The 25,379-nt window shown below is 47.9% G+C and overlaps 2 protein-coding genes across 8 annotated transcripts in view; one reads left to right on the top strand and one right to left on the bottom strand.

Moving 5' to 3' along the window:
- The first annotated feature begins 408 nt into the window (after nucleotides 1–408).
- On the top strand, nucleotides 409–19,284 carry CC2D1B (coiled-coil and C2 domain containing 1B). 7 transcript variants are annotated; one of them, XM_012722234.1, is made up of 26 exons: nucleotides 409–525; nucleotides 1,241–1,437; nucleotides 2,093–2,173; nucleotides 4,401–4,545; nucleotides 5,409–5,515; nucleotides 5,910–6,062; nucleotides 6,474–6,599; nucleotides 6,768–6,927; nucleotides 7,132–7,313; nucleotides 7,473–7,548; nucleotides 7,643–7,753; nucleotides 7,832–7,962; nucleotides 8,166–8,238; nucleotides 8,605–8,735; nucleotides 9,159–9,276; nucleotides 9,360–9,532; nucleotides 9,846–9,971; nucleotides 10,457–10,515; nucleotides 10,595–10,711; nucleotides 10,881–10,954; nucleotides 11,046–11,104; nucleotides 11,328–11,379; nucleotides 11,717–11,816; nucleotides 11,905–11,995; nucleotides 12,846–12,975; nucleotides 13,236–14,052. In XM_012722234.1, exons 3-25 carry the CDS (start codon nucleotides 2,114–2,116, stop codon nucleotides 12,972–12,974), a joined length of 2,553 nt encoding a protein of 850 aa, XP_012577688.1. In that variant the 5' UTR covers nucleotides 409–525; nucleotides 1,241–1,437; nucleotides 2,093–2,113; the 3' UTR covers nucleotide 12,975; nucleotides 13,236–14,052. The 7 variants fall into 7 exon arrangements, with proteins under 7 accessions (XP_012577688.1, XP_012577691.1, XP_012577692.1 ...); XM_012722237.1 differs by lacking the exons at nucleotides 1,241–1,437; nucleotides 13,236–14,052 and adding an exon at nucleotides 19,210–19,284; XM_012722238.1 differs by lacking the exon at nucleotides 1,241–1,437 and having other exon boundaries at nucleotides 7,204–7,313.
- The window catches only part of ZFYVE9 (zinc finger, FYVE domain containing 9), a 102,424-nt gene continuing 95,257 nt past the window's right edge, over nucleotides 18,213–25,379 (bottom strand). The window contains exons 17-19 of the mRNA XM_012722121.1: nucleotides 23,057–23,162; nucleotides 21,018–21,194; nucleotides 18,213–19,353 (exon numbers count right to left, since the gene is read on the bottom strand). Of these exons, the coding sequence (XP_012577575.1) occupies nucleotides 19,192–19,353; nucleotides 21,018–21,194; nucleotides 23,057–23,162 (445 nt within the window). The 3' untranslated portion in view covers nucleotides 18,213–19,191. The remainder of the gene's footprint in view (nucleotides 19,354–21,017; nucleotides 21,195–23,056; nucleotides 23,163–25,379) is intronic.

Here is a 25,379-nt window from a genome sequence, read left to right as displayed (position 1 = left end):
TCATAATGTCCTTCCTGTTTCAAAGCACTGCTGGGTGAGGGTGGGGAGTAAGTACCTGATGCTAGAATATCTAAAGGGACTTCGTGACCAGGTCAAATGAGCCCTGCTAGTCTTACGTGTCCATCTGCCCTTCTGACCAGAAAAGGTACTGTCGGTGCGGGGTTTGCAATTCCCGGGACACTCAGTTACACAGGCTGGTGTGGCGGCAGAAGCCCCGCCCCGCGTCGACACTTGCGCGAGGCGGCGCGCCGGCGGGGCGGAACCACTAACACCTCTGCCAGCCTCGCGCAACCTGCCGCCAGGCGCCTGCGCGCTGGGGACTCCACCCTCGAGTCACCTGTTGGAGCGCGGCGCTCGCGTCTCGCGCATGCGTGCTGCGTACCGCAGAGCGTGAGTCACGTGTCAGGGCGCCAGGCGTCTCCCGGGGGGGCGCTTCCTATCCCTGCCGCCGGGCCCGGGGGCCGCGGAAGCCCTGGGCGGTCCCGGGCGGGCGAAGGCCCGGGTTGGTCTCGGATCCGCCGCGAGGTATGCTGCGTACCCGCCCCCCGGCGTGGGGCGATGTAGGGACGGCGGGGGAAATGGAGGCGGCTGGGGCAGGGCAGGGCGGCGCGTCCTGCAGCGTGGGAGTGGGGTTCCCCGGCTTCGCCTCCCCTGCTCACTCGGCTGCCCAGCTTTCTCCTGAACCCTGGCCGGGGTCCAGCACCGGTGGCCCCAGTAACGCGCCCCCGGAATCGCACACTTGGCGTGTCCGACTGACTGTGTTATCCCCGAGACCCGTCACTCGGTGCCGGGGCTCAGTTGACGACCCCGCCATTCGCCCGAGTCACCGAATCTGATGCCTGGAGACACCCTGCGCGCCCCCTGCCGTGCGCCCACTTCCATTTAACCTCGGAACCCTCTAGACTTGACTCCTTAACTCTGGAATCTGCTCCTCCCGACACCACCCCACGCTCCGTCTGCTCGCCGCCTCCGCCTGGACCGTTGCGAGACGCTCCGTGCCGAGATGGCTTCCAGCCTCCACCTCCCTCCTACCTCCCGGCACCTTCCCCTTGCAGCCAGAGGGATGCTTCTGGAACGAGGACTTGACCCTGCCGTGTGCATAGCCCTTAGGATAACGCCCAAACTCCTTTAGTTGGAAAGTTTTTTCCGTTCTGCCACTTGCATTTCTGCTTCGCTTGTGCTGTATCTCGCCTCATACTTTTTCTCCAGTAATTCCAAGTCTCTGGTTTCCTTGTGCAAGCCGAACTGGTCCTCAGCACAGAATCTTCTGGTCGTTCCTCTGCTCCGAGTCCTAGTTCCCTCGCCTCCCATCTTCTTCATGACTCAGCACAGTCATCACCTTCTCCAAGAAGCCTTTTCTCTGTGCTGGATAAAAGGCCACTCAAGGGCCCTGGCGCAGCCCTGTGTTTTGTCCATTGAGGAGGCCGTCTCCACCATGTAAATATTCTCAGTGAGGAGACTCAGATTCATTTCTACTTAACCAGTGCCCAAGTGAAGAGCTGACAGTAGGCCTAGGAGGGCACTGAAAGAATCACAGTGCTGACTCGAATTTCTCTAGAGTAGAGTTGTCCAGTAGAACTTTATGCAGTGATGAAAATGTTCAGTATTTGTGCGGCTACAGTAGCTACTACCAGCCACGTGTGACTGCCGAGCGTTTGTATTGTGCCTAGTCGAGGAACTAAATTTTAAGTTTTATTTGAATTAAATTTAAACGTTAAGTAGCCACAATGAGCTACCATGTTGTACAGCAGTCAAGCCTTGAATATTCCCCAGCTGTACCCAATCTCACTCCCCTGTGCTGCTAGGCCCCTCCCCTCTCAGTCTTAGGTTTAATCCACATTTGTCTGGTCATCAGTTCAATAGCATTTGTGTGTGTCTGCACTTCCCACTTAAACTATTAACAGGTGGTCCCATCCCTCTCCACTCCCAGGTTGCTTGCTTCAGGGCTATGCTTTCAAGGTCAGTATTCCAGCCTTTGGTGTCAAGACTTGCTTTCTTTGAAATGAGAGTTTACTGACCACCCCTTACGATAGCATTATTGGGGGTGGGACTTGTAGGTTCTCCATTTTGAGTCTTTTCTACTTCCCACCAGGTAAGTAGCTAGGCTGCCAAGATGCCAAAACCTCGGAAGGGCCCTCAGGCCGGTGGCAAGGGTGTGGCAGCTGCCAAACAGGTATGGATTTTGCAAAGGCCTCCTTCACCCCTGTCTCTGAGGGTGGGGGTCTCTTGGCAACTTGGACAAATTGGTCACCAGTGTGGTTTCCCCATTAGGCCAGAGAGTTGGAATGGTGCCTTCTGGAGTTAGTGGAGCCCTTGAAAGACCCTCTGCTGGCCTTTGCCAGGGTAGATGAGGCCTGAACTCCTGGATTTCACACAGACATCCTTCTGACTTGTGACCTTCATAAGAGTTAATTGGGAGGTTCAAGAGCCACTAACATTTAGGGTGTTTGAATAAGGTCTCAGCACTATCATGTAGAGCCATTTTGCTTGTAACCAAAGATACCAGGATTTGAGGCTGCAGCTACCAGAGAACTTTGCTGTCCAGAGACAAAGGACTATTGCCAAAAAGTCTAAGGGGGTGGGGCTTTCCTCCCTCTATTTCTTCTGGGCTCAATTCCTGAGATTTCTTAGTCCATTATCTTGCTGGGTTTTTTTAGATTTATTTATCCATGCATACAGAAAAGGCCAGAGGTGCAGAGGTGGTGAGAGGATTCACCAGAGACAGAGTGGGGAGCAGAACAGGTCCACTGATGGCTTGGGGAGCAGCAGGAGGGTCGGGAGAAGTGTGCTGCACTATGTGGATCACCTCTGGGATTGAACTCATGCTGAAATGGTGTTAGCTACTTAGTGTTGTGCTTTAACCTGCTGCGCCACCAGGGAGGGCCATTATTTTTAAAGAAAGATTTATTTATTCATGCGTACAAGAGCTGGGGTGTAGGCCAGTAGTGTGTGTGTGTGGGGGGGGGGGTGAGAGGTAAGAAGATTCAGCGGAAACACAGTAGGAAGTGAAATAGGCATATTGAAATACACTGCTGAGGGGAGCAGTCGGAGAGACCATATCTGGGTCACCTCCTTGGCCACGGATAGAACTCATGATATATGCAAAGTGGCTTTGGAGAGCTTCGTAGTACTGAGATGTAACTCCTTGCTTGGGCCACTAGGGAGGAGGCCCTCTTAGTCCATTTTCACTGTCTAAAAAGAGGCCCGGTAAGTGTTGGGGTAAAGGGTATGACTCGGATCTTAAGATGTTATTTTATTTTTGCATTGAAGAATTGGGGTGTAGGCCAGAGGATCAGGGAATAAGAGGATTCACCAGTAAAGATGGGGAGCAAGAAAGATGGATCTACTGAAATACACTGCTGAGGAGAGCAGCAGGAAAGACAGGAGGAGCCTGCTGCACCATGTGGGTCAGCTCCTTGGTGGGGGCTCGAACTTGGGCTGTAGAGGTGTTGACACAGAGACTTAACCCCTAGGCCACCAAGAGGCCCCAAATTTTTATTTTAAATTCTGTCCCTGCCATTTAACAAGGCTCTCTGTTTCATCTAAACAGAGATAAATATAGAAACTGGGCCCTCCCTGGTGGCTCAGTGGGTTAAACCACAGCACTGCAAGTGAGCTGCAATCACTTCACTGAGAGTTCAATCCACGCCCCAGAGGTGACCACATGGTGCAACAGACCTCTCCTGACCTGCCCGCTGCTCCCCTCAGCAGTCTGTTACTCCACAGTGTACTTCGTCAGTGGGTAACAGTCCGTTGTGTTCCCCACTCTGTCTCTGGTGAATCCTCTCACTGCCCCTGCACCTCTGGCCTGTACCCCAGTTCTGTATGCATAAATAAATCTTAAAAACAAAAAAATCTGTCTTTATCTAGAGGAGTCAAATTCATAGAGCCAGAAGTTGAATGTTGGTTACCAGGGGCTAGGACAGGGATGGGAGCTGTTTGATGGGCATGGAGTTTCAGTTTTGCAAGATGAGGAGTACTGTGGCTGATGGCAGTGATGGTCACACAGCAGTGTGATGTATGCCACCAAATGCTATGCTTTAAAATGTTTTAAAAGGTAATCTTCATTTTAAGTGTGTTTTGCTACATTTTTTAAAAGAGAACCTGTCTCAGAATTGTGAGAATTAAGATAATCCTATAGAATGCTAAGCTCAGTGCTTAGTATCAGTTGCTGTTATTGTCAATAATGACACAGCAGAACCTTACTGGGTCCTTTGTCGTCATCAGGGAGGTGTCTCCCGGGGTGAAGTGCAGGCCTGGGTTTCCCTTGGTGCTTGCTGGGCTTCACAGACAGTGAAGGAGACATTGATGGGTCCTTTGGGAGCCCAGAATCTGACTGTGAGTGGGGCTTCACTCTCTGCCTCCGTGTGTGTTGCCTAAGAACGCTCCTCTACTCTCAGCTGGGGCTTTTTGTGGAGTTCAACCCTGAGGACATGCTGCTGGGGACGGAGGAGACTGAAGATGATGGAGACCTGGAAGCTGAGCTGCTGGCCCTCACTGGGGAAATGGGAAACGCGAGAGAAAAGCCAGCACCCAAGGGGCAGGGTGAGTTTGCAGCACTGTGCTGGCACCTGATGGGGCTCAGTAGGCAGTGGAGAGGGCCCTTTCCTCACCACTGGGAGTGGCCAGAGCGCCTGGGCCCGCTGTTCCCCGAGTCGAGAGGCCGCCTTGCCCTGCCCAGAGAGCTGACATAGGACGCACCCTCCCTCCCCGGACTGCCTCCTCCTGGTGGTGGGCAGTCAGAGTCTTCCTCACACTGACTCAGATCGTGTCCTTAGCCCTGGCGACGGCCTGATACAGAGCAGGGGCTCTGTTAGCAGGGACCGAATTAGGAGCATAATAAATACCCAGAAATTATGTCAAGTAAGTGGAATCTTCCTCCCCAAATCAGAAGAGTACAGATCTGGGAGACCAGGAACCCTCAGAGAAAATCACCCTCGAGGACAATGGGAGGACCCAAAAGGGGTCCCCCTCCCCACCCCCGCCCCTTTTATTTAAACCTGTCTTTGGATTAGACAAACCTGGATTTGAATCTTGGAATTTCAGTGTTAGGAGAATTAATTAATATTGGTAATTCTCAGTTTATTCATATATAAAATAAGAATATATTACCTATCAGAATTACTATGAGGCTTAAATGGACACTAAGGATTTGGGCTAATGTGTCATGGAGGTGGGTGACTCTGCCCAGGAAAAACTGTTACTCCCCTTGGGAGGGCCCAGGAAGATTTTCTGTGAATGTTTTTAAACGGGGTCATTAAAGGAAGAGCAGGAGTTTGCAGGTGGTGCTTAGGCCACGGAGGGAGAGGGTTTCACCCACGGGCCGTCACGGTGCAGTGAAGGCCCTCCTTGGCCCCTCTTGGACCTTTTCTGAGTTTTGCTGATCATTTGTGACCCTCTTCCTCCAGCCCCTCTGCCTATGGCCCACATCGAGAAGTTGGCTGCGGACTGTATGCGGGATGTGGAGGAGGAGGAGGAGGAGGAGGAAGGGCTGGAGGAGGATGCAGACTTGCTGGTGCGTCTGCTGCACTGGGGTCCTGGGCTCCGTGATCACGCCTGTCGGGAGGCCTGGGGTTTCTCTCTGTGTGGCTCTGATGTTGAGGAAGTGCCTTGCCCATCTCGAGCCCATTTTTCTGGCTACAGTGTGAGACTAGTCTCCCTTGACATCTGGTATGAGCTCTGCACTGGAAGATTTTCAGACTGGGGAGTGCTCACTGTTTTCAAGGCAATCCTTGGTCAGGTTAAAGCAGTTTTTTTGGTAGAGGGGATTTTTCCAGACACAGTGACTGATGTTGAGAAATACTGCTGGGGGGCAGAAGGTCCTTTATGGTTGGATCTTGTAGTTGTGGCCATGAGTCCCCCAAACTCCTGGGACCTGTCTCCTCCTCTCCCCCCCCGCCCCTCCCCAGACTGAGTTGCAGGATGTGCTGGGTGCAGATGAGGAGGCTGGGCCCCTGGATGATGATGAGACAGCCAGCCAGGGTGGCTCTGAGGAGAAGGAACAGGAAAACATTGACCCTCCACTGCAGACAGCTCTAACAGCTTCAGTCCCAGCTGCTCAGGTAGGTTCTGGAGGGGTCTGTGTGTCTGGTGTCCGTGCATGACAAGCAGGCATGACTTGTGGAGGAAAGCTGCTGCAAGAACCCTTTTCAGGACCCTCTTCCACAGCTGCCCGAAGCAGAGACAGAGCACAAGAACTCCTTGGTGACTGGCTGGCCTCAAAGGCTTCTCTGTTCTCTCAGACCACCCCCCACAGCCATTTCTTGGCTTCCACAGATTGTCAGTGCCTGTGTTTGCCTCTGACATAGCCTCTGGCCTCTCTAATGAGCCTGCGTTTCTCCTTGAGACTTTTAGGCTCTTTCTCTCCTGGAATCCAAGGGCTCTGTTTTCTGAGGCAGCTTCCTTACAGGGAGGGAAAAGCAAGGGCCTAGCTGGCCAGGGTGTAGCCAGGCACTGAACTGAAGTATCTACAGGATGGAGGGCCTCAGGGGCTGCAGGCGCTGCTGGAGGATCGGATCCACAACTATCGGGAGGCTGCTGCCAGTGCCAAGGAGGCAGGTGAAGCAGCCAAAGCCCGGCGCTGTGAGCGTGGCCTGAAGGTGGGTTGGGGAGCAGAGCTGGGAGGGATGGGTAAGGCTGGAAGATGATGGGCCAGTGGAGGGGAGGCCTCCCCATCAGCCCTGTGAACACGATGGGTCCCTGGCCTGTTCTCAAGTAGGGAGTAGGCCAAGCTGACTATCTGGGTTTATGGTTCTTTCCTCTCTCAGACCTTGGAATCTCAGTTGGCTGCTGTGAGGAAAGGCAGGAAGATCAATGAGGATGAGATTCCACCTCCAGTGGCCTTGGGCAAGAGACCCCCAGCCCCTCTGGAGACAACCAACAGTAACCCTGACACAGAACCCCCAGGACCTCCCACTGCGGAGCAAGGTATCTTGTGTGTGTCTCAGTTGCCAACGTCAGCGCCCACAGGCTGCTCTGCTCCCCCACCCTCCACCTTGCCACTGTCTGATGTCATCAATGGCGCTTTCCCTGAGAGGGCTTTAGGCCAGCCAGACCTTTGGACACTGGGAATCCACGGTATGCCCTTTATTGAGTTTCATGCCCTCTCTGTGGGCTTTTGTTTCTCCATAGACAATGCCTCTCAGCCTGAGACCATCCTTTTGAGCAGCTCTGACCTTTCTGCCCCACCTGGTTCACACCCAGACCCACAGGTCCTGTTGCTGACCCGACAGAGAGAGTACAAAGTGGCTGCCCTGAATGCCAAGCGGGCTGGAGACCTGGACCGTGCCCGAGAGCTCATGAGGATTGGGAAGGTATGACCTTGGTTCACAGGGCCTGTCAGCCAGATGGGGGCATTGACCAGCTGGAGGTCACACAGCCAGACTGGGCTTGAGAGTGGCCTGAGTTGTGTTCAGCTGAGGCTCTTGGGCTTTCCCTGGCTTATGCCCACATCTGCGTTTGTTCCTATGCAGAGATTTGGTGCTGTCCTGGAGGCCCTTGAGAAAGGGCAGCCTGTGGACCTGAGTGCCATGCCCCCCACACCTGCAGGTCAGTATGGGGACTGGGGAGAACCTGTGGGGCTGGAGGCATGTTGCAGGGCTGGGCTGGTCAGGCACCTTCCCCTGTGCTTTGGTCCCCCTAGAACTGCAGCACCTTCCACAAGCTTCCAAGGACCCCATAGAACCCTCAGTGATGCCCCCAGCAGTGGAGCAAGCACAGCTGGTGAAGTCCCCCGACTCTGCAGCAGCCACAGGTAGGACAGAATGCTGGGATTGTAGCGAGGGCCTGGCGAGCAGCAGACAGCTGATGCCATCTCCTTCCTCCTCTCAAGTGACCCCTGCTGAGCCACAAACGGTGCTGGAGGCCTTGCAGCAGAGGCTGAACAAGTACCGTGAAGCTGGCACCCAGGCTCGGAGCAGTGGTGATGAGCGCAAGGCACGGATGCACGAGCGCATTGCCAAGGTATGTCCTCAACTCTGTGGTGGCTCGGATTAGCTGCTCTCTGTATCTGCTGCTACAGCCAGCGTGTGTGTGTATCTTGTTTTCAGGGTCCTTTTTCCTCCGGGGTGGGGGGAGGGGCTATCTTTACCAGTCTTCCTCACCATCTCTCTGTCTGGGGCCTACACACTGCTGTCCACCTTTAGGCTCCCTCCCTTTCCTTGCAGCAATATCAGGATGCCATTCGAGCACACCGAGCGGGGCGGAAAGTTGACTTTGCTGAATTGCCTGTTCCTCCTGGTGAGTGCAGGGGAGTGAGAGGAGCCACCAGAGACAGAGGGGGGAACAGATTAAAATACACAGTGGAGGGGAGCAGCGGGCAAGACAGGAGAGGTCTGCTGCGCCGTGTGGGTCAGCTCCTGGGCCAGGGACTGAACTCTGCAGTGGCTGTGGATAGTGTCACAGTGCTGCGCTTTAACCCTTTGAACCACCAGGGAGGGCCCACGGGGAGGTCTTTGAACCACAGCTTGGTAGGGCAGGAAATGCTCTCACATGTCTGCAACCACTGTAGCCATGCAGTCCAGCCAGGCCCTGGGTGCCCCAGCCAGGGCCCACAGCAGCCTCATGCTTCCCTGAGGCTGCCCCACTGCTGTCCTTGCTCCACAGGATTCCCGCCTATCCCTGGCCTAGAGCCCTCTGCAGGCACTGAGGAGGATGCGGTGGCAGCTACGTTAGCTGCTGCCCAGAAACTGGCCTCCTCAGAGGATACAGCCCCAGCAGAGGACGATGAGGATGAGGTTTGACTGAGGGTCCGAGACTCCAGGGGTTGGTGATGGGAAATTGCAGATAAGGGGTAAACCCAGGCCCTGTTGCTGTCGTCCATACCAGGAAACCCAGAGAGGGTGGTATTCTTCCGTTTTAGAGAAGGAACTTGGCTAAGGGCATCCAGCTACGAATGAGCAGAGCTAGAGTTAAATCAAGGTCTTTGGGCTCCAGAACCCAGGGTTGCTCCCACCTCCTACTTTCTCCTGCTGGGGAGATAACTCAGAACTTGTGAGCCGCCTTCCAGCTCTGCGGTTGTGGCTAGCCCATAAGCGGAAGCCATTATCTCTGGTCACACAGTGAATTAGTGCAAATTTGTAAGAAAAAGACCATGTGTGGGAGTTGCCAGGGCCAGTCTAAGAAACAGATCCCTTATGACACCTCCTGGACACCTGTAGGATGAGCCCCCAACTCAGGCCCCAGTGGCTAAGAAGCCAGCACAGCCTCTGGTCCCTCCATCTCGACCCCTGCCTGGGCCCAAGACATCAAGTTCTAAGGAGTTGCTGAGTCCCTCTGGTGAGTTTGCAGAAGAGGGGTGGAGAAGTAAAGGTTCTAGTCGGGGGCAAGCGTGGCTTTAACCAGTATCCCTCTCCCTTCAGTGCGGGAGCAGCTGGCATTGCTAGAGGCACGAAAGCTGCAGTACCAGCGGGCTGCCCTGCGGGCCAAGCGTGGCCAGGACCTGGAGCAGGCCAAAGCCCATCTGCGGGTAGCCAAATGCCTCGAGGCTCAGATCATTCAGGTCCGAGCTGGCCGACCTGTAGACCTCTCTAAGGTGAGTCCCACTTGGCTAAACAGCAGGCTCCTCAGGTGGAGGGGTGGGGAGCAGGCATGCTGGGAAGAGCATTTTGCATGCACCTGTCTCCCATGGCCTCAGGAGAGGCTGGGGAAGGCCAGCTGGGCAGGACAAGGTGAGAGGAGGCAGAGAATCACAGCAGTCTGGATTATGGGGCGGTCACGAGGGTGAGTTCCCCTCAAGGGAGGTTAGAAGCTGGGAAAACATTTAGTCAGGACCCCTGCGTTTGTTTGGTTCAATAGAGGAAAAATCTGACTTTTGGGGTCCCTGAGGGGCCTTGTGAACTGGGCAGGTGCCTTCACCCTTGACGGATGAAGAAGGTGACTTCATCCTCATTCACCATGAAGACCTACGGCTCTCCCAGAAGACTGAAGAAGTGTATGCACAGCTGCAGAAAATGCTTCTGGAGCAACATGAGGTCAGTAGCCGGGTGCCTGTCTTCCCCTTTCAGTGCACAGCGGCCTGGATTCAAATGGTAGCTCTTAGTGGCTGTGCGACCCTGGAAGGCATTTTCCCTCTCTGAGCCATCATAACATGGGATGAGAAATAGCCTTCTATTAGGATGGTTATGAATTCAGAAGATTTGAAGATACTAGAATTGTTAGGGGAGCTATATATGCATGTAGACATACAGGATTCCTTCTTGTTTGTCTCTCTCAGACTGCTGCCTGCAGTAGTGAAGTGATGGTGATGTAAATTCTGGGGAATGGCAAAATTTTGCCAAAACTTGAGAGCAGAAACCTTTGCAGACAAGTTTGAAAGATCTTGGGAACACAGACTTTGGGTTATGTATTAAGGGAGGTGGGATGAGACAACAGAAAAGGTTGGGACTTTGAGAAGTCAGTCCTTAAATACCTGCCAAGACAGGTTCTCCTCTGAAGTCACTCTGGGCCCTTGTTTCAGAAGTGTCTGCTATTCTCCAAGCAGTTCATGCACCAGGGCAACGTAGCTGAGACCACCCGGTAAGTACAAGGGAAGGTGCTTATGGGGAGCCGAGCAGAAAGCATGCCCTGCTGTGTTGACGCACGCATCCACCATCAGGTTTGAGAAGCTCGCTCAGGACCGCAAGAAGCAACTTGATATCCTGCAGCTGGCCCAGGCCCAGGGCCTCGACCCTCCCAGCCACCACTTCGAGTTGAAGACATTCCAGACTGTGAGGTGCCAGGGGAGACAGTGGCGCTGGGCTGGGCTGGGCTGGCTGCAAGGAGCTCTGGATAGGGGTGGGGGAGTGGGCATCACAGGCCAAGGCAGGAGGCCCTGGAAGAGGCGGCTCTTCCCCACCATTCTCCTTCACTTTGAGCTTGTTCTTCTTGCTTCTTGACTATAGGATCTTCGCAGACCTCAACAGCACAGAAATGCATCTTATCATTGTCCGCGGACTGAATCTCCCTGCCCCTCCAGGTAGCCCTAGGCCATTCCTTGTCCAGGAAGCCCTTGCCCAGACACTCCACCCCTAGCTCTCCCTCTGATCCTGGCTCCCGCTTCTCCATAGGGGTGACCCCTGATGACTTGGATGCTTTTGTGCGGTTTGAATTCCACTACCCTAACTCGGTGAGGTTCATTTCAGGTAGAGGTGGGATCCTCTGAACTGCCTCTCCCATTCCAGGACCCTGACCGCTTTCCCCGTAGTTAGGAGGTCTGGCTATATAGGGTGGGGTTTGAAGATTCTTCGACCCATTCCCTATGGGGTCCCTTCTTGAACACCCAAAATTCCTGGCCCTGATATACCTGTTGTTCTCAAGCTGTTCTGACTATGCCCTTCTCACTGCTTTAGGACCAGGCTCAAAAAAGCAAAACAGCTGTGGTGAAGAACACAAACTCTCCAGGTAAGGGCCCACACTAGGGCCACTTCCTGCTGATGTAACTCCCAGAATGCTGTTGGTCTACCTGGGGAAACTAAGCCTCAGAGAGGTGAGGACCTGCCTAGGATCTTATCAAGGAGGTGATGGCAATGGAACTTCGAGTCAGGAACCCTGACTTTCAATTCCATTGCCCATCTGACTTTGGTATATAAATCCCCAGCTCACCAAGGCCTGGTGCCCTCCCACCTTGCTGGCAGTCACCTGAATTGTGGGCAGAGGAAAGTGGAGGCTGGATTTGGGCTTTCAGTTTTCTGAGGAAATCCCAGGGAGCCAAACCCCTTCTTGTCTCCTACTCTTGCAGAATTTGATCAGCTCTTCAAATTAAACATCAACCGAAATCACAGGGGCTTCAGGAGGGTGATCCAGAGCAAAGGAATCAAGTTTGAAATCTTCCATAAAGGGTGAGGGTGGGGCAGGAGCGGGTGTTCGTGCCTGTACTGCTCAGAGTTCCTGCACTGCTCACGCCTTTGCTGACTCTTGGCTCCCCAGGTCCTTCTTTAGAAGTGACAAGCTGGTCGGTACAGCCCACCTGAAGCTGGAGCGGCTGGAGAATGAGTGTGAAATCCGCGAGATTGTAGAGGTAGGTTGGACAAACCAGAGGATGTGGCAGGAGAAGAGCCATCATTTATTGATCAGTGTAGGATTTTTACGCTCATCAACTTAAAATTCCTATAACTGTGCTGTTGAATAGATTCCATGTCATCAGTGAGGCGATATGGAGGGTCTGAAAGAGATGTCACAGCATCACCAAAATAGGAAACAGTTACATTCTTCACAGCACTCTCAGCTACTCTAATTCCCAGGAATGCTGGGTCAGAGGGCTCTGATCACAGCTGTCAACTCAGCATAGGTTTCTGGAGGCAGGTCAATTGTCTGGCAATATAATGTGGACTAACTGTATGTAAAGTTGGTAAGGTGTTCTCAGCACACGGTACTTACCACAGCAGTGGGGCCCCAGACAGTTCCTTAAACTTCCATGAACGCATTGGGCAGGGAGGAGCTGGAGTTCAGTGTTTTATAGGCCCCTCCCAGGCGGAGCTGGGCCCAGATCCCTGCTGGGGGTTTCCCCACCACTATGTCCCTGCCTGTCTGGGCCATTATTCCTAAGCAGGGCCTGCTCAGTATTGGCCCCACTTTGTGCATCAGCTGCTGGGTGCTGCCCTCGCCACGTAGTGGGGGGTGAGGTCTGTGGTTGTCTGGGGCAAAACTGAGCAGAACCCCAGGTTTCTCAACTCCACTTCAGAGCACTGATGCTTATTTAGACTTACATGTTACTTTTCAAAACTCACCTAAAACCACCAGCAAGCAGCAGACTGTTCTGAAATAGACTCGTGTTCACACTGCAGGCTCTCTACCTCCTCTCGCTCCTTCCCTGCCTTCCTCCAGCCCTGCCCACTTTAGTCCTCTCCTTTGTTTTGTGGTCCTCACAGGTCCTGGAGGGAAGGAAGTCCACGGGTGGGAAGCTGGAGGTGAAGGTGAGGCTGCGGGAGCCTCTGAGTGGCCAGGATGTGCAGACAGTCACCGAGAACTGGCTGGTTCTGGAGCCCAGAGGCCTGTGAAGTGGGTAACTCTCTGCCCCTTTCCTCTCTGCCAGGACCCTTTCAGTATTCCGTTTATAATCTGGGAGAAAGCCTAGGAATTTCCTGTTTCTGAGGAAGAGCAAGAGGGACAAAAATGTTGGGAAGGGTTTAGGCAGTTTCTCATGTCCCTCGGTAGAACTGGGGGGGAGATTACCCTTCCCAGGTTTGTCTTTAGGACATTCTAAAATTTACTTACACACTCCGTGCACTTTAGACTGACTGCTGTGCTTTGTGTCCCAGTGCAGCGGATGATTGACATCGGTGAGGAGTGAGCCAGCCAGTAATTGCAGGAATGTACTTTTCTCAGCTATTCCAGCTGTAGCTTTAGTACATAAAGAAGATGCTGCTACATAAGCACCAAAGACCTGTTAAGTACGTGAATTATTGACCGTCGCCCACCAAAGCAGGCTGGGTTCCTGGGCCCCTCCCCCTCAGCGTGGTGAAGGCAAAGGTTGCCCAGTGCTCTGTGCCATGGAGTCTTACTGCCCCTTAACCCTGTACCATTTCTGGATGTGCCTTTAAGAGATAGAACTATGGGATGGGAGCACTAGTGGGTGACCTGGAAACCGCGTACCTCAGGGTGGGCAGATTCCGTGACCAGTTGGCCGGTGGCAGCCTGGCTCTGTCTGTGCCTGGTTCTTGACAGCTGCTGTACCAGCCCCCCAGTGCTCTCCCGGAGGAAGGGAGGCTACATTTGGAGCCATGTTAAGAGAGTAAGAGCAAGGGGATTTGGTCTTTGCACCTGTTAACTAGAGGGGGAGAAAGTATATATATAATTTTATGTAGCCATTTTTATTTATTATTGAAACTAGAGTTGATTGAGCAAAGGTTTTACACTCGACACAGAGTAACCATCAGAGTCCTATACAAAAGTCCTGTTCCCTGTCACTTTAAAAAGCCAGAGTAGCAGTAACATTTGTTAATGGACAAAAGCTGCTACTTGGGCTTGTTTCTCTGAATGGATGGAGACAGTGGAGGGATTTGTGGTTTCAATAGATTTAATATTCAAAAACTACAGAATTCTACATTTCTTAGAAATAAACTTTTAACAACCCCATATCTTTTTTTTTTTTTCTTTTTTGAGACATTAAGTTTAACAAAGCATTCCTTAAGGTCATTTTTTTAAAGGCTCAAGTGAAGCGTATACATTCAGCATAGTGATCACTATAGTACTACGTAAGCACAGCTCAGGGATTCAGCTTTTGTTTCTATGCCCCCAACAGGGCTGGACCTTGCCTCCCTGCCCTTGAGAGCAGAGCTTTTAGTAGGTAACAGGATAGGGATGACAGTCAGATTAGTTTTTTCCCAAGAGCTTTCTGGTCAGCTTACTTACCTACTAGAGTGAACTACCAAAGTCCCATAGATGTGAATTTTAACAATTGCAGTCACATCTATATGTGGCAAACAAGCAGTAATCTAGAATGAAAAGCAGGGTTGTTAGCTTTTATAAGGTAGCCTAGATCAAAATGGGTGGCCAGGAAGGGTTGACCCTATTATTGTCCCCCTTAGGATTGATACCCAGCCTAGCACTTTCAAAGCTGCCCAGAGGTGGCTCAAAGATTCTAACTAGCCTAGAAATTTCTACTAAACCCCAGCTTCTGCTGGTAATGCCCTGCTGCAATTTGATAGGATTTTTTTGTGTGTGACTAAAGATTTTCCTTCAAAACCTGTTCGATTTCAGTCTCTCTCATTGTTCTTTGCTTTTTTGGAAAACAACTCTAGGCTGAGGGAGGCAAGTCAAAACCACCCACTGTACTTGGGAAACTGAGGTTCTTAAAAGGCAGCTATTGTAGCTAGAGCATGCAGGGGTCACACTAGTGGGCAGAGCCTGCGCCAGCCTCATCTTGTCCTAAGATTTGTCTAAATACAACAGCCAGACATCAGAGATTAGTTATGTGGGCAGTTGGGAACTGCCACGATTCAAATCACGCCTAAATTTTAAATTCTCTCTCCAAATAAATAGAAGGCACACTTTGTTCTGAAGTAGTAAACCGAACATGGAAGAAATTCATACTACTAAAATTCAAACTACTTTCTAACATTTTCCTTTCTTTTGTAACACCATTCTGAAACCTACTTTGTTGCTTCCAAATTTTGAGAGCTCATGTCTCAAATATGTGTGGGCAGCTTCTAAATGATCTTGCCCCTTCACCAGAGGTAGCTGCTTCAAGGCTGAGACTGGCGTAACCTGGAGCTTACACCTGGCTCAGGGCCACCACGGGTACTTTCACTTCTCTGGGCCTCAGTTTTGCAAGCTCTGAAATTAGTGTTCTTATTCCTGCTGTATTTCTCAATCCTTCTGGCCTACATTGTAGTCCCTACAAATTCCATTACCATTATTACATGTATCTTCGCATTATTATTAAAATAGAAAATACTAGCACAAATTTATAGAAAATGTTCAGCAGTCTGCTTATCGGAAATGTGCTAAGTACATAAATTATTCCCCATAAAACTAGTAAGACAGAAGTAAACTCAACCAGAAATTTTGTGTCCGCCAGTATTTAGAAATCAGTGTGGATGAGGGAAGACAATGGATGAAAACTTACATGGGGTAAGGTCCATATTTCCAAAGTCCTAGATTCCAGGTGGTATTTAGAAAACATTGGTAAAGATTAATGGGGAAACTACATTGGTGAGCATTTGCTAGGAATTAAGGAATTTTTTTTACAAATGTTATCAGAATAGTAATTCTATCTTTATAAGAATCTAGCGCAAATCTTCACATTTACATCCTACAGAAATTGCCTTAGTTGGAAATGTGATGTTTCAGCCTTTCATTTGAACTCTTAACAACACTAGTATATGAAAACAAAATGAAGCAGAAACCTGAACTAGCCTTGGCTATTTTATGCCCAATTCTACAGATAAATTTATTAAACAGAAAGGACAGCTGATGCAATTGAGATGCTTACACTGATCTGGAAGAAATATGTACACTGCCAAGGTGTATCTAGTTGGGTGGGAAGTTGACATCTATAGAAAGAGAACCCGCTCCTATGGGAGGGAGCTCCACACTCCCGAGTTTTATTTAGAGCAGGCTGGACAGCACACCCCACATACCTGCGCATCCTGTCCCTGTTGGGCTTGGGGTAGTGGTCCAAGGGTTCAGTCCAAACAAGCTGGTGTTCTGTGGACATTTTTTTTTACTCCCTGTAGAAGCTGTAACTACTCTAAGGAAAGTAACAGACCCAGTTCTCTAAAGCCACCATCAGCAAGGCCTATGAAGGCAGACGTAGAATGTGGATCTGCCTCCATGGAAAAGAGGTATAACATTAGCTAGACACAGGCTTTGAGCCTATTTGAAAAACCTCAGCTACCCACTTCCATTGCCCGTGATTGCCAAGTGCTAAGCCCAGCTTTAGCCACTGGGGAGCAGCCTGTCACACTCCTGAGGCCTGTATTAGCTTCCAGGGGATTCTCAGAACTGCTCTTACTACAGAACTGACTGGGCTTTCAGAAAACACTAGTGACAAGGGAGTGAGTTGCATTAGAGTGGTGTTTTTCAAATTGAAGTCTGTGCTCAAAATAAATTTAGTGGAAAAGAAAACTAACAGAGTGTATCACATATATCATGGGCAAATCAAGTCTTGGTTTCTAATACCACCTGCAGTAGAAGAAACCAAGGCTCCTTGGAGAAGTGTTAGGGCAGAGTAAGCACAATACGCCAAGAGCATGCTGCGGGTCAGAAAAGGAAATACTTGAAAAAATGATAAGCATGTTACAGTGAGTTAGGACTTAGCCCAAAGAGACTCTGGCCAAAGCTGAGGCTCCTTGAGCACCAAAGTAACATATTAGAACCATTCATGAGTCCATAATAAAATTCAGTTACTTAAAGGTATTTTTAAAAATGGAAAAAGGGCCTCTGCTTATAGATTACCAAGTACAACTGTAAATGGTGGTGAGAATGTGATAAGTAAAAACTCATTTTGTAGCCATAAGTAAAATTACAATTCACATAAACATCACTGAATGCTAAATCTAAGGGGAAATTTTGATGAGCAACACTTTTGCATGATCTAAAAGTGTATCTACATACACTGGTTATTAATTCCAAGAAGAAAAATAAACTGGAAAACTTGGTCACTATCTTAACCAAGTGATCAAAATTTGCCACCACCAATTCTTAGAAAATCAAACTTTGGTAATGATTTCACCACCACCGTGATAATGTGATGGGTAAGAACACCTGAGATGGTTACCAAAGTGGTCACCCCCAAAGAAACAAATGAAGTTGATAACATACCTTGAAGTCTAGAGTTTTTAAACTACTTACTCTAAGTTGCTTCTACAACAGAGAAAACAAGCATATACACATTTGAGTTTAATGTCTCTAGTATTGTATTTTTCTGTTGTGATTTTTATATTTGGAGCTGATGCAAACTCCTTGTTCCTTAGGAAAAAATCTGACTTTCCCGGTAGGTATTACTGGATTCTAATATAATGGCGACAGAGCTATAGAAAAGCAATGCATACCAAAAATCAGTATTTTTAGAATTGTAGAATTCAAGATACTCCACATTCCTTGAGACGGTGACTAGTGGAATTCAGCTAGTAAGGACACATTTGAAAAAAATTGTTTCCAAATTTCAGTAAACCAGTATAAGCTTAATTTGTATGCCTTATCCTTACAGTTACAGTTAAAATATTTACCTTCATCAATGAGTAGAATGTGGATATCGCGTGACCCCCACACAAAACGCTCTGAAAAGGATACCTCACTTAGGTAGGACTCTAGCCAAGAATGCATAAACTCATTCTAGTTATGAGGAGATGACCACTCAAATCCAAAATGAGTTACTTTATATTAAAAAAAAATAAGGGGGCATGGCAGAACCTGTACTCACCAAAAATATTAGAGACATAAATTCCTGACAGCTACTTATCACATCTGATCATTGGCTTGAGGCTTTGCTGGAGGACATTACAGGGTAGGTGCTAAGTTAAAAGTATCAAACCAAGGTTAAATTGAGAACCATCCTGTGGGCATAAGAAAATAGCATCAAAGGGTCCTCACTGGTGGCACAAGGGGTTAAAGCACAGCACTGTGAAGCTATCTGCAGCCATTGCAACACGAGTTTGATCCCCAGCCAGGGAACTGACCCACATGGTGCAACAGACCTCTCCTGTCTTGCACATTTCTCCCCTCTGCAGTGTTATTTCAGTAGATCTACCTGTTCTGCTCCCCACTCTGTCTGGTGAATGCTCAACCCCCACACCTCTGGCCTGCCTCCCAGTTCTTGTATGCATGCATAAATCTTTAAAAAAAAGAAAATAAAATCAAAGTATTTAGGTGTGAAAGTATATGCAATTTACATACAAATGCTTCACTTTTATGGAAAAAGAAAACAAAGCAAATGTAGCAGAAATCTGTGAACACTGGGTGAGTATGGGTAAAGCGTACACAGATTTTTGTGTGCTTACAACTGTCCTGGAAGTTTAAACTATCTCTCTATAACATGTATTTTAAAATACCTCTGGTGTATATTATAACTAAAAATATCTTGGTTGTATTTTGTTAGCTTTCGCAGAAAGGCCCAATTCATACTTGCCATGCACTCTGGCAAATGGTGAACTTTCTGAAATGGGGCTCTGCTAGCTAAGTGACTGTTTACACAGTTTACCTTGGGTAGAAAATAGACAATCCTTGGGTCTTTGACTCACGTCGATGAATAATCTGGTAAAAACAAGCAAAAAAATCTTAAGTGTGATTTCTATATGAAGACACTGGTGTGGAATTGTCCTTTTTATATCAACTCTGTACAGAGAGTGCAAAACTGATGCTTCATTTTTTATTTCCCCTCCGCCCTCCCCCCCCACCCTTGGTGATGGTTGTACCCATTTGAGCATTTCTGAGCACAAAACCATATGTAAGTCTTAAAATAGAGGAGCAGAATTCTTGTCTAGACAGTAACAGAGGGAGGGGATTAGCTGCAAGGATAGCATAACTGTTGTGCAGTAACAGAAGCTGCCCAGATCTTCTTGGTGGACAATGCATAGGAGACTTAGAATTATGGAACGTCTGTCCCCCCAACCACCCTTCCCCACCCCTACCTCCCCAACCACCCATTCCCACCCCACCCCCCATTAATAGTGTTAACAAAAGCTTAATCTTCCAGTTCTAAAGTGCAAATGATTTGGGTATGACTGCTGTTGCAATAGGTCTGAACAAAAAAAAAAAGGAAGTCCACTCTTTCTATGCGATGTTTTCCAGAATATAAAAGATGAGTTCCATGACGATGGGGCCCTCACTGAGCTGGCAGGCCCCTCCATGGATCACCGGCACCAAAGCGCTGTCCAGATCGTTCATGTACTGCGAAGGAAGGGGCTGGCTGTTGCTCCCTGCTTGATAGCCAACCTACACCACAAAAAGAAGGGGATGTTAGGTTATTGGATAGAGATCTTTCCAGAAGAGTGAAGGAGATTAGACATGAAAGGAGATCTTGGCCCGGGGCTGGTCAATGGCAGTGAACATAAAATTCTCCTTTTCACTGAACTGTTGTTTATCCTGTCATTTAAACGCCATCTGGTAGCTTAGACCTAGCACAAAATGGGTTAAAAGGACCTGTTTTGGTCTTAGCTTCCCAGGAAAAAGGCAGGAGAGCATGAAAGTGTCATAAAGAGATAGGGAATACCAAAAATAAACCTTTGGCTGTGAAAATTAAAATGAGAAATATACTAGGTACTACTCCCTACCAGAGCAGGAGATGAACACTCGTTCTTCCGTCCTTCCATTCACCCACACATTATTTTTGGAGTACTATGAACATAGGACTTAGATGATAAATACAATAGGGGCCCTTGCCCTCAAAGAGCTAACACATGTTCACCAAATAATGCCTGTTCTTTGTTTTTCATACGTTAATTCTCTCTCTCCAGTCATTATCAGTACCACTCAAGAAAGGACCATAATTCTTGATTATTTCAGTATGCTTAATACATCATTGGGTAGGACATAAGTAGAAAAGAAATACTTGTTGATTGATGACCAGTCAAGACATAGTCACATACATGATTTCACATTTTTCCCTGATAATATCAAAGTCCTGAATCAAAATAAACAATGGAACAAGTCACTAGGATCCAAAATCTTAAAAGAAATTAGAACAATGGGCCCTGGGGGTGGGGGCGGGGAGAGAGACTGTGTGTGTGTGTTTAGAGGTTACTGTTACAACTGAATTAATACTACAAATAGTGTCCAAATAAGTTAGAAGGAAGGAACCTGGTCATAGAAAATCCAAGCTGACAGGGGAATTCGCAGGGAAATCTCAAGTCCTATCCATTAACCAGCAGGAAATGTTGACAGAAACACCTTGAAGACAGGGGTCAGCAGAAAGCTTTAGTGGAACTGAGAAAACAACAGGATAAAGCACAACTTGGGGTCTGTTTTCTGAGAGAACCAGAAAAATTCCTGAAGGGGAGGGGTCTCAAAGAGCCGCAGCATTCAGACAGAGCAGGTCCTCCTGCAGTCCTCCCCCCTTCACCTCACACTAAAAGTAAAACCAAGTCCTTACAAGACATTCAGGTGAAAAACAAAGGTTCAAGTGGCTGAGAAGCTGACTAAGCAAGGACACCACTGAGGGAAGTCAAAATACAACACCTGACCAGGTCTTGAGGTGCAGAGAATCAACATCTCTTAAGTTGATGCAGGAAACTCACATGCCAAAAACACAGACAGCCTAGGGCCAGCTTCAAAGGCTCCCTAAGACTCTTCTTACCTGAGGGCTCCCTGGTGGCTCAGGTATGTGTGTCCTGAGCCCTCCCTGGCAACACAATGGGTTAGTTCACAGCACTATAAAGCTGTCTGCAGACACTGCAGCAGGAGTTTAATCCCAGGCAGGGAGCTGACCCATATGGCACAGAAGACCTCTCCTGTCTCTCCTGCTGCTCCCTCTTCCTGCCTGTTCTGCTCCCAACTCTCTCCAGAGAATCCTCTCATCCCACCCCCATACCTCTGGCCTGTACCCCAGTTCTTGTCTGCATCAATAAATAAATCTTAAGCCAAAAAAACCATCTTCATACCTGATCTGAGTCAAGTGTCACACGTAGTCCCAGTTTAGTCATTCCATCTTCCTTCAGGAGCTTCAGGTGCGGACAGAGAGCAAGACAAAAAGCCTTGGCGACGTGTTCAGTCAGTCGGCTGTGATCTGCAGGGTCACTCAGGCAATTGTGCTGGTCATCATTTTCTAGGAAGAACACCTGTTCCCCAAACAAATGAGATTCAGCCTTATGCCCAGGAGACATGCAAATGAGAGAACAAATGCACCAGCTTCCTGTTTATGAGCACCCTGAGCCAGAGATGTGCTAGAAAGCCTACCTGCTGACAGCCCACCTCCTGGCCATGGTGGTTACGGAGTGTTCTACTGGGAACTAGAAAGGCTTTCATTTCGCACATTCACTTCTAAAAGATAATCCTTTTATGTGGATGATTTTCTTAGAAAATGATCTTAGAGCCTAGCAGAACAGCCTTTGTAGATTATGTGAGCTAATCCTTCATGATATGAAGCAATAGAAGGAAGATTCACTCAAGTGCATAGATGTAGTCAGAGACAGAGGCCAGGCCAAATGCAGAACCCGAGTTTTCTGCCTCCTATCAAAGGCCAAAGATTCCCTGCTTCAGGGCCCAGCCACTGCTGAGGCCAGAGCTATGTCTGTCCTCACACCACACTGACCACGTACTGGGCACAGGCAGAAGCACAGCAGCTTGGAGCCGAGTCCCAATCACGAGGAGGGGCAGGAACAAGCCCTGGGCATTCTGAATGCCTTTGTAAGATAGAAATCCCCTGTGCTTTCTGGTTACTATACAGAGGAAATAATAGAAAAGCAAAATGTAAAAGATACACAATGTAAAACACATACCAATCCCCAGCATCTCGCTTACTGCTCAACAAGTAGCTCACCCTAAGAAGACAAAGGGGTGGCTCTGGCGACGGGTGAGGAGCAGCACAAGGGACAGCCCTTGGGCTTGGGTGGGGGCCCAGTGCCTCCAGCCTGCGCCACCAGGGCCACTAAGGGCAGATATGACAGAGCTACACCAATTCTTTGAGTCTGTTTTCTCATTGTATAAATGAGCTCCATCTCCCCCACTGCGTCACTGGGTCAGCTGGGAGCAAAATGGAGGTCAAACTATGTTCTGAGGTATGAAGAGGCTTTTACACGTTCCAGACACTGCACTCAAAATGTCTCACAGAGATAATCACTACAAATTAAGCAGTGAAGGCTACTGAGGTTCAGAAGGAAATAGCCTGGTGTGAAGAACAAGTCACTTAGAACATAAAGCTTGAGAAGTGGAACAACAGACACTGGTGTCTATTAGCAGGAAACAGCTCTGACCTCAGTCAAGTACCTCAGTCTCTAGGCCTCAGACATCTTATGTGGAAAATGGAAAAGCTAGCAGTCATTGAATTTTTTTTTAACCAAGATTCTTAATTTAAAAAAAGAAATGCTGGGGAGTTTATAATTCATTGCCTTATTTTATAAAAGAGTATGAAGTTCAAAAGACATTAAGAAACCCAGGACCTTATTATTCCAAGAATAAAGTTTCTGGGAGTTCCTCTCATCTCCAGGTTAGGCTATAATACAAAATTTTCAAGTTCAGGTACAATATAGTGGAAAAGAACTTAGGGGTCAGCCAGATCTGAATCTGAATCTGGGCTTTTCCATTACTTACTTGCCTTATAATCTTGGATAAGTTACTTGGTCTCTGAGCTTCAGTTTGTATTGGTGAGATTAGTCTAATTTTTCAAGTCTGTTATCTAAGACAGGTTTTAACTGTGACTGCAGCAAAACCAGTGCACACTGAGGTATATAGCAAAGATGGTGTGTTCCATTCAGAGGTGTAAATTCAATGCAAACAAACCTCTGGATCTAGTTCACAGAAAGGCGACATCAGGTTACTGCTGTCCATACTTGGCAGCATTTCATGCCAGTGAGCTAACACATAGCAGAAGGAACTGAGGTATAAGGTAAACAGGTTTTCTCCTATCTTCTACAAACAGTGGAGTATTTCGCTGGGTCTAGTGAAAAGCTGTGCTCCAAGGGGGTCACTTTCAGTTCCTCACCTCTGTCCATCTGATGACTTTTCCATTTGCTTTATACTCTGATCCGTGGAATATCTTTACACTTGTTATAGACTCCATGGATTTCCCATCTATAGGACTTAAGACACTAAAAAAAAAAAAAAAAAAAAAGGCAAAGGGAAGAGACTGAGTAACTCTTGATATTGGAGCCACTTCTTTTATCAAGTCTTGCTATTGTAGTTGGTGCCTCACCGTGAAACTCAACACAGTAAGAAACCAGTACACAAAACTACGCACGAACAGAGCTCTCCCAGAAGAACCTCACTCTGAAATAGTTCAGTGACCACATAGGAAACAGGAGCCAATATTGCAGGCGCTGGTTCTCTTTCACATAAAGGAGTTGTTCACCCAAACCTTTTCTTCTCTTTTGCATTCATTTTTTTCTTGGCCACTGGTCAATCCTGCCCTATCCTCCACTGTCACCACTTTCTACTCCTGACTCCGTGTTAATACAGCACGGTGTACTCTCTACTTGACTGCACCTCTGTCTCACAAATGAACTTCTGAAGGTGAGGGGATATGGACTACTCAGCTACGGTGCTATATTCCAGTATAAACAACCTGTTTGGAACTTGGGGCTTAAATAAACGTTATTTGACTAAAAGAATTTTTGACCAAGTGTGTTCATTATGATAGTGCTGATGTGATCTGATAAAAATCTATCACAACAAATTCCCTTCAGTGCTAAATCATCACAGCCAGGATCCTAATAGAAAAGCCACTTTTTATGGTCATTTCCTCTCTGAAGGGTAAATAGATATACACATTCATTCTGATGGGGATTAAAAATAAATGGCATAAGACTACAAACATTTCCTATTTTCAAACCTGTTAATTTCTTCTTTAATTTCTATTTGTGAAAGATCAAATGCAACAAACTTCCACAACATTAGTGGAACTAAACATCAACATCACTTCATTTGCTTGAATTAAATACTTAAAGAACACTAAGTGTAACTTCTAACTCATCAGACAACAATGTCAAAGAAAGGGCGACCTTTGTTCCCTACCACTCTTGAGAGGGTGCCCAGAGAGAGGGAAGAGCATCACTGTGCATCAGGTTTTCAGATTATCAAACTTTTTGGCCCTAATAACTATATTTATTTCCCCACTATAATAAAGAATTAAACACAAATTCATTCTGAAATTAAGTATTCCAGTGAGGAATGAGAAGATACAAGGTTATTTGTGTAATAGGCAAATTTACCCACTGATTAGGTTGCTTCTTTCTGCTCAATAATGAAAGTTCATAAATCTCTTTTTTTCTTTAACTGGTATTTCATGATCTGCCTTTGCTCCTCTTACTCCTTCAGATTCTACCACAGGTATGTGGCAAACACCTGCATCCTCTTATCAAATTCAGCTCCAACATCAGACATCTTTCTGTGAAGTCCTTCTGGAATACTAACCTACCACCTCCATCCAGCTTCCTCTCTTATCTTCACTGTATCCCATCGAATTTTCTATGAGTGTCTTCCATACTCTGGTGCACTTATTTGTAACTGTCTTTATAACGAGACTGAGCCACTTGTCAGCAGGGATATGGAATTCAGGGACATGGGGGATTCTTTTTTTCTATTGCTAGTGTTCTGCGTGAACGATGGACAGATGGATGGATAAATGAATGAATGAATGGGAGAAAACCTAACTCAATGGAGTATGGTCTCATTTGGACAGTTTTTTAAAGTACCAAGTATGTACTAGACTGTTTTAGTGGTATAGCAATAAGTAAACCAAAAATACATAGAGCTTACATTTCAGGGGGAGTAAAATAAATAGGTAAAGATACAGTGTCAAGAGTCACCAGTGGTCTGAAGAATATAATGCATGGAGAGCAGGGTAGAAATGTGGGGCTGAAAGGGAGGAAATGTGTATGAGAGGGTTGTAACGTACACAGCCAGAGAAAGCAGCATTTCAGAAAAACTTGAAGGTAGGAGGGAGTGACACATATGCTATCTAAGTTCAGTGTATACTGACAAAATGTCAAAGGCCTGAGGCAGGCAGGTGTTAAGTTCATGGAAGAAGACAGGTAATTCCTCCTAAAAAGTAACGGGGTACAGGGAGGGGTGCAAAGAGTGTGGAAGACCTTAAAGGTCAGAAAAGACTTTGACTTTTCCCTGAGTGATAGTGGAAGCCAGTGGTGGGTTTTGAGTGTAAGTGACATTCTGACCTCTCAAATGGAAACAGAACAGGTAGGGGGCGGGGAGAATAGAAGAGGAAAAACCAATTAGGAGACTATTACAATTGTACTGACTAAACAATGGTGGCCTGAAGTAGGATGGCGACAGTGGAGATCGTGAGAAGT

Source organism: Condylura cristata, unplaced genomic scaffold (assembly GCF_000260355.1).
Source record: "Condylura cristata isolate star-nosed mole 26May11 unplaced genomic scaffold, ConCri1.0 scaffold00008, whole genome shotgun sequence".
NCBI classification, from domain to species: Eukaryota; Metazoa; Chordata; class Mammalia; order Eulipotyphla; family Talpidae; genus Condylura; species Condylura cristata.
Note: the sequence above shows the minus strand (reverse complement) of the source record. Positions and strands in the feature narration are given on the sequence as shown.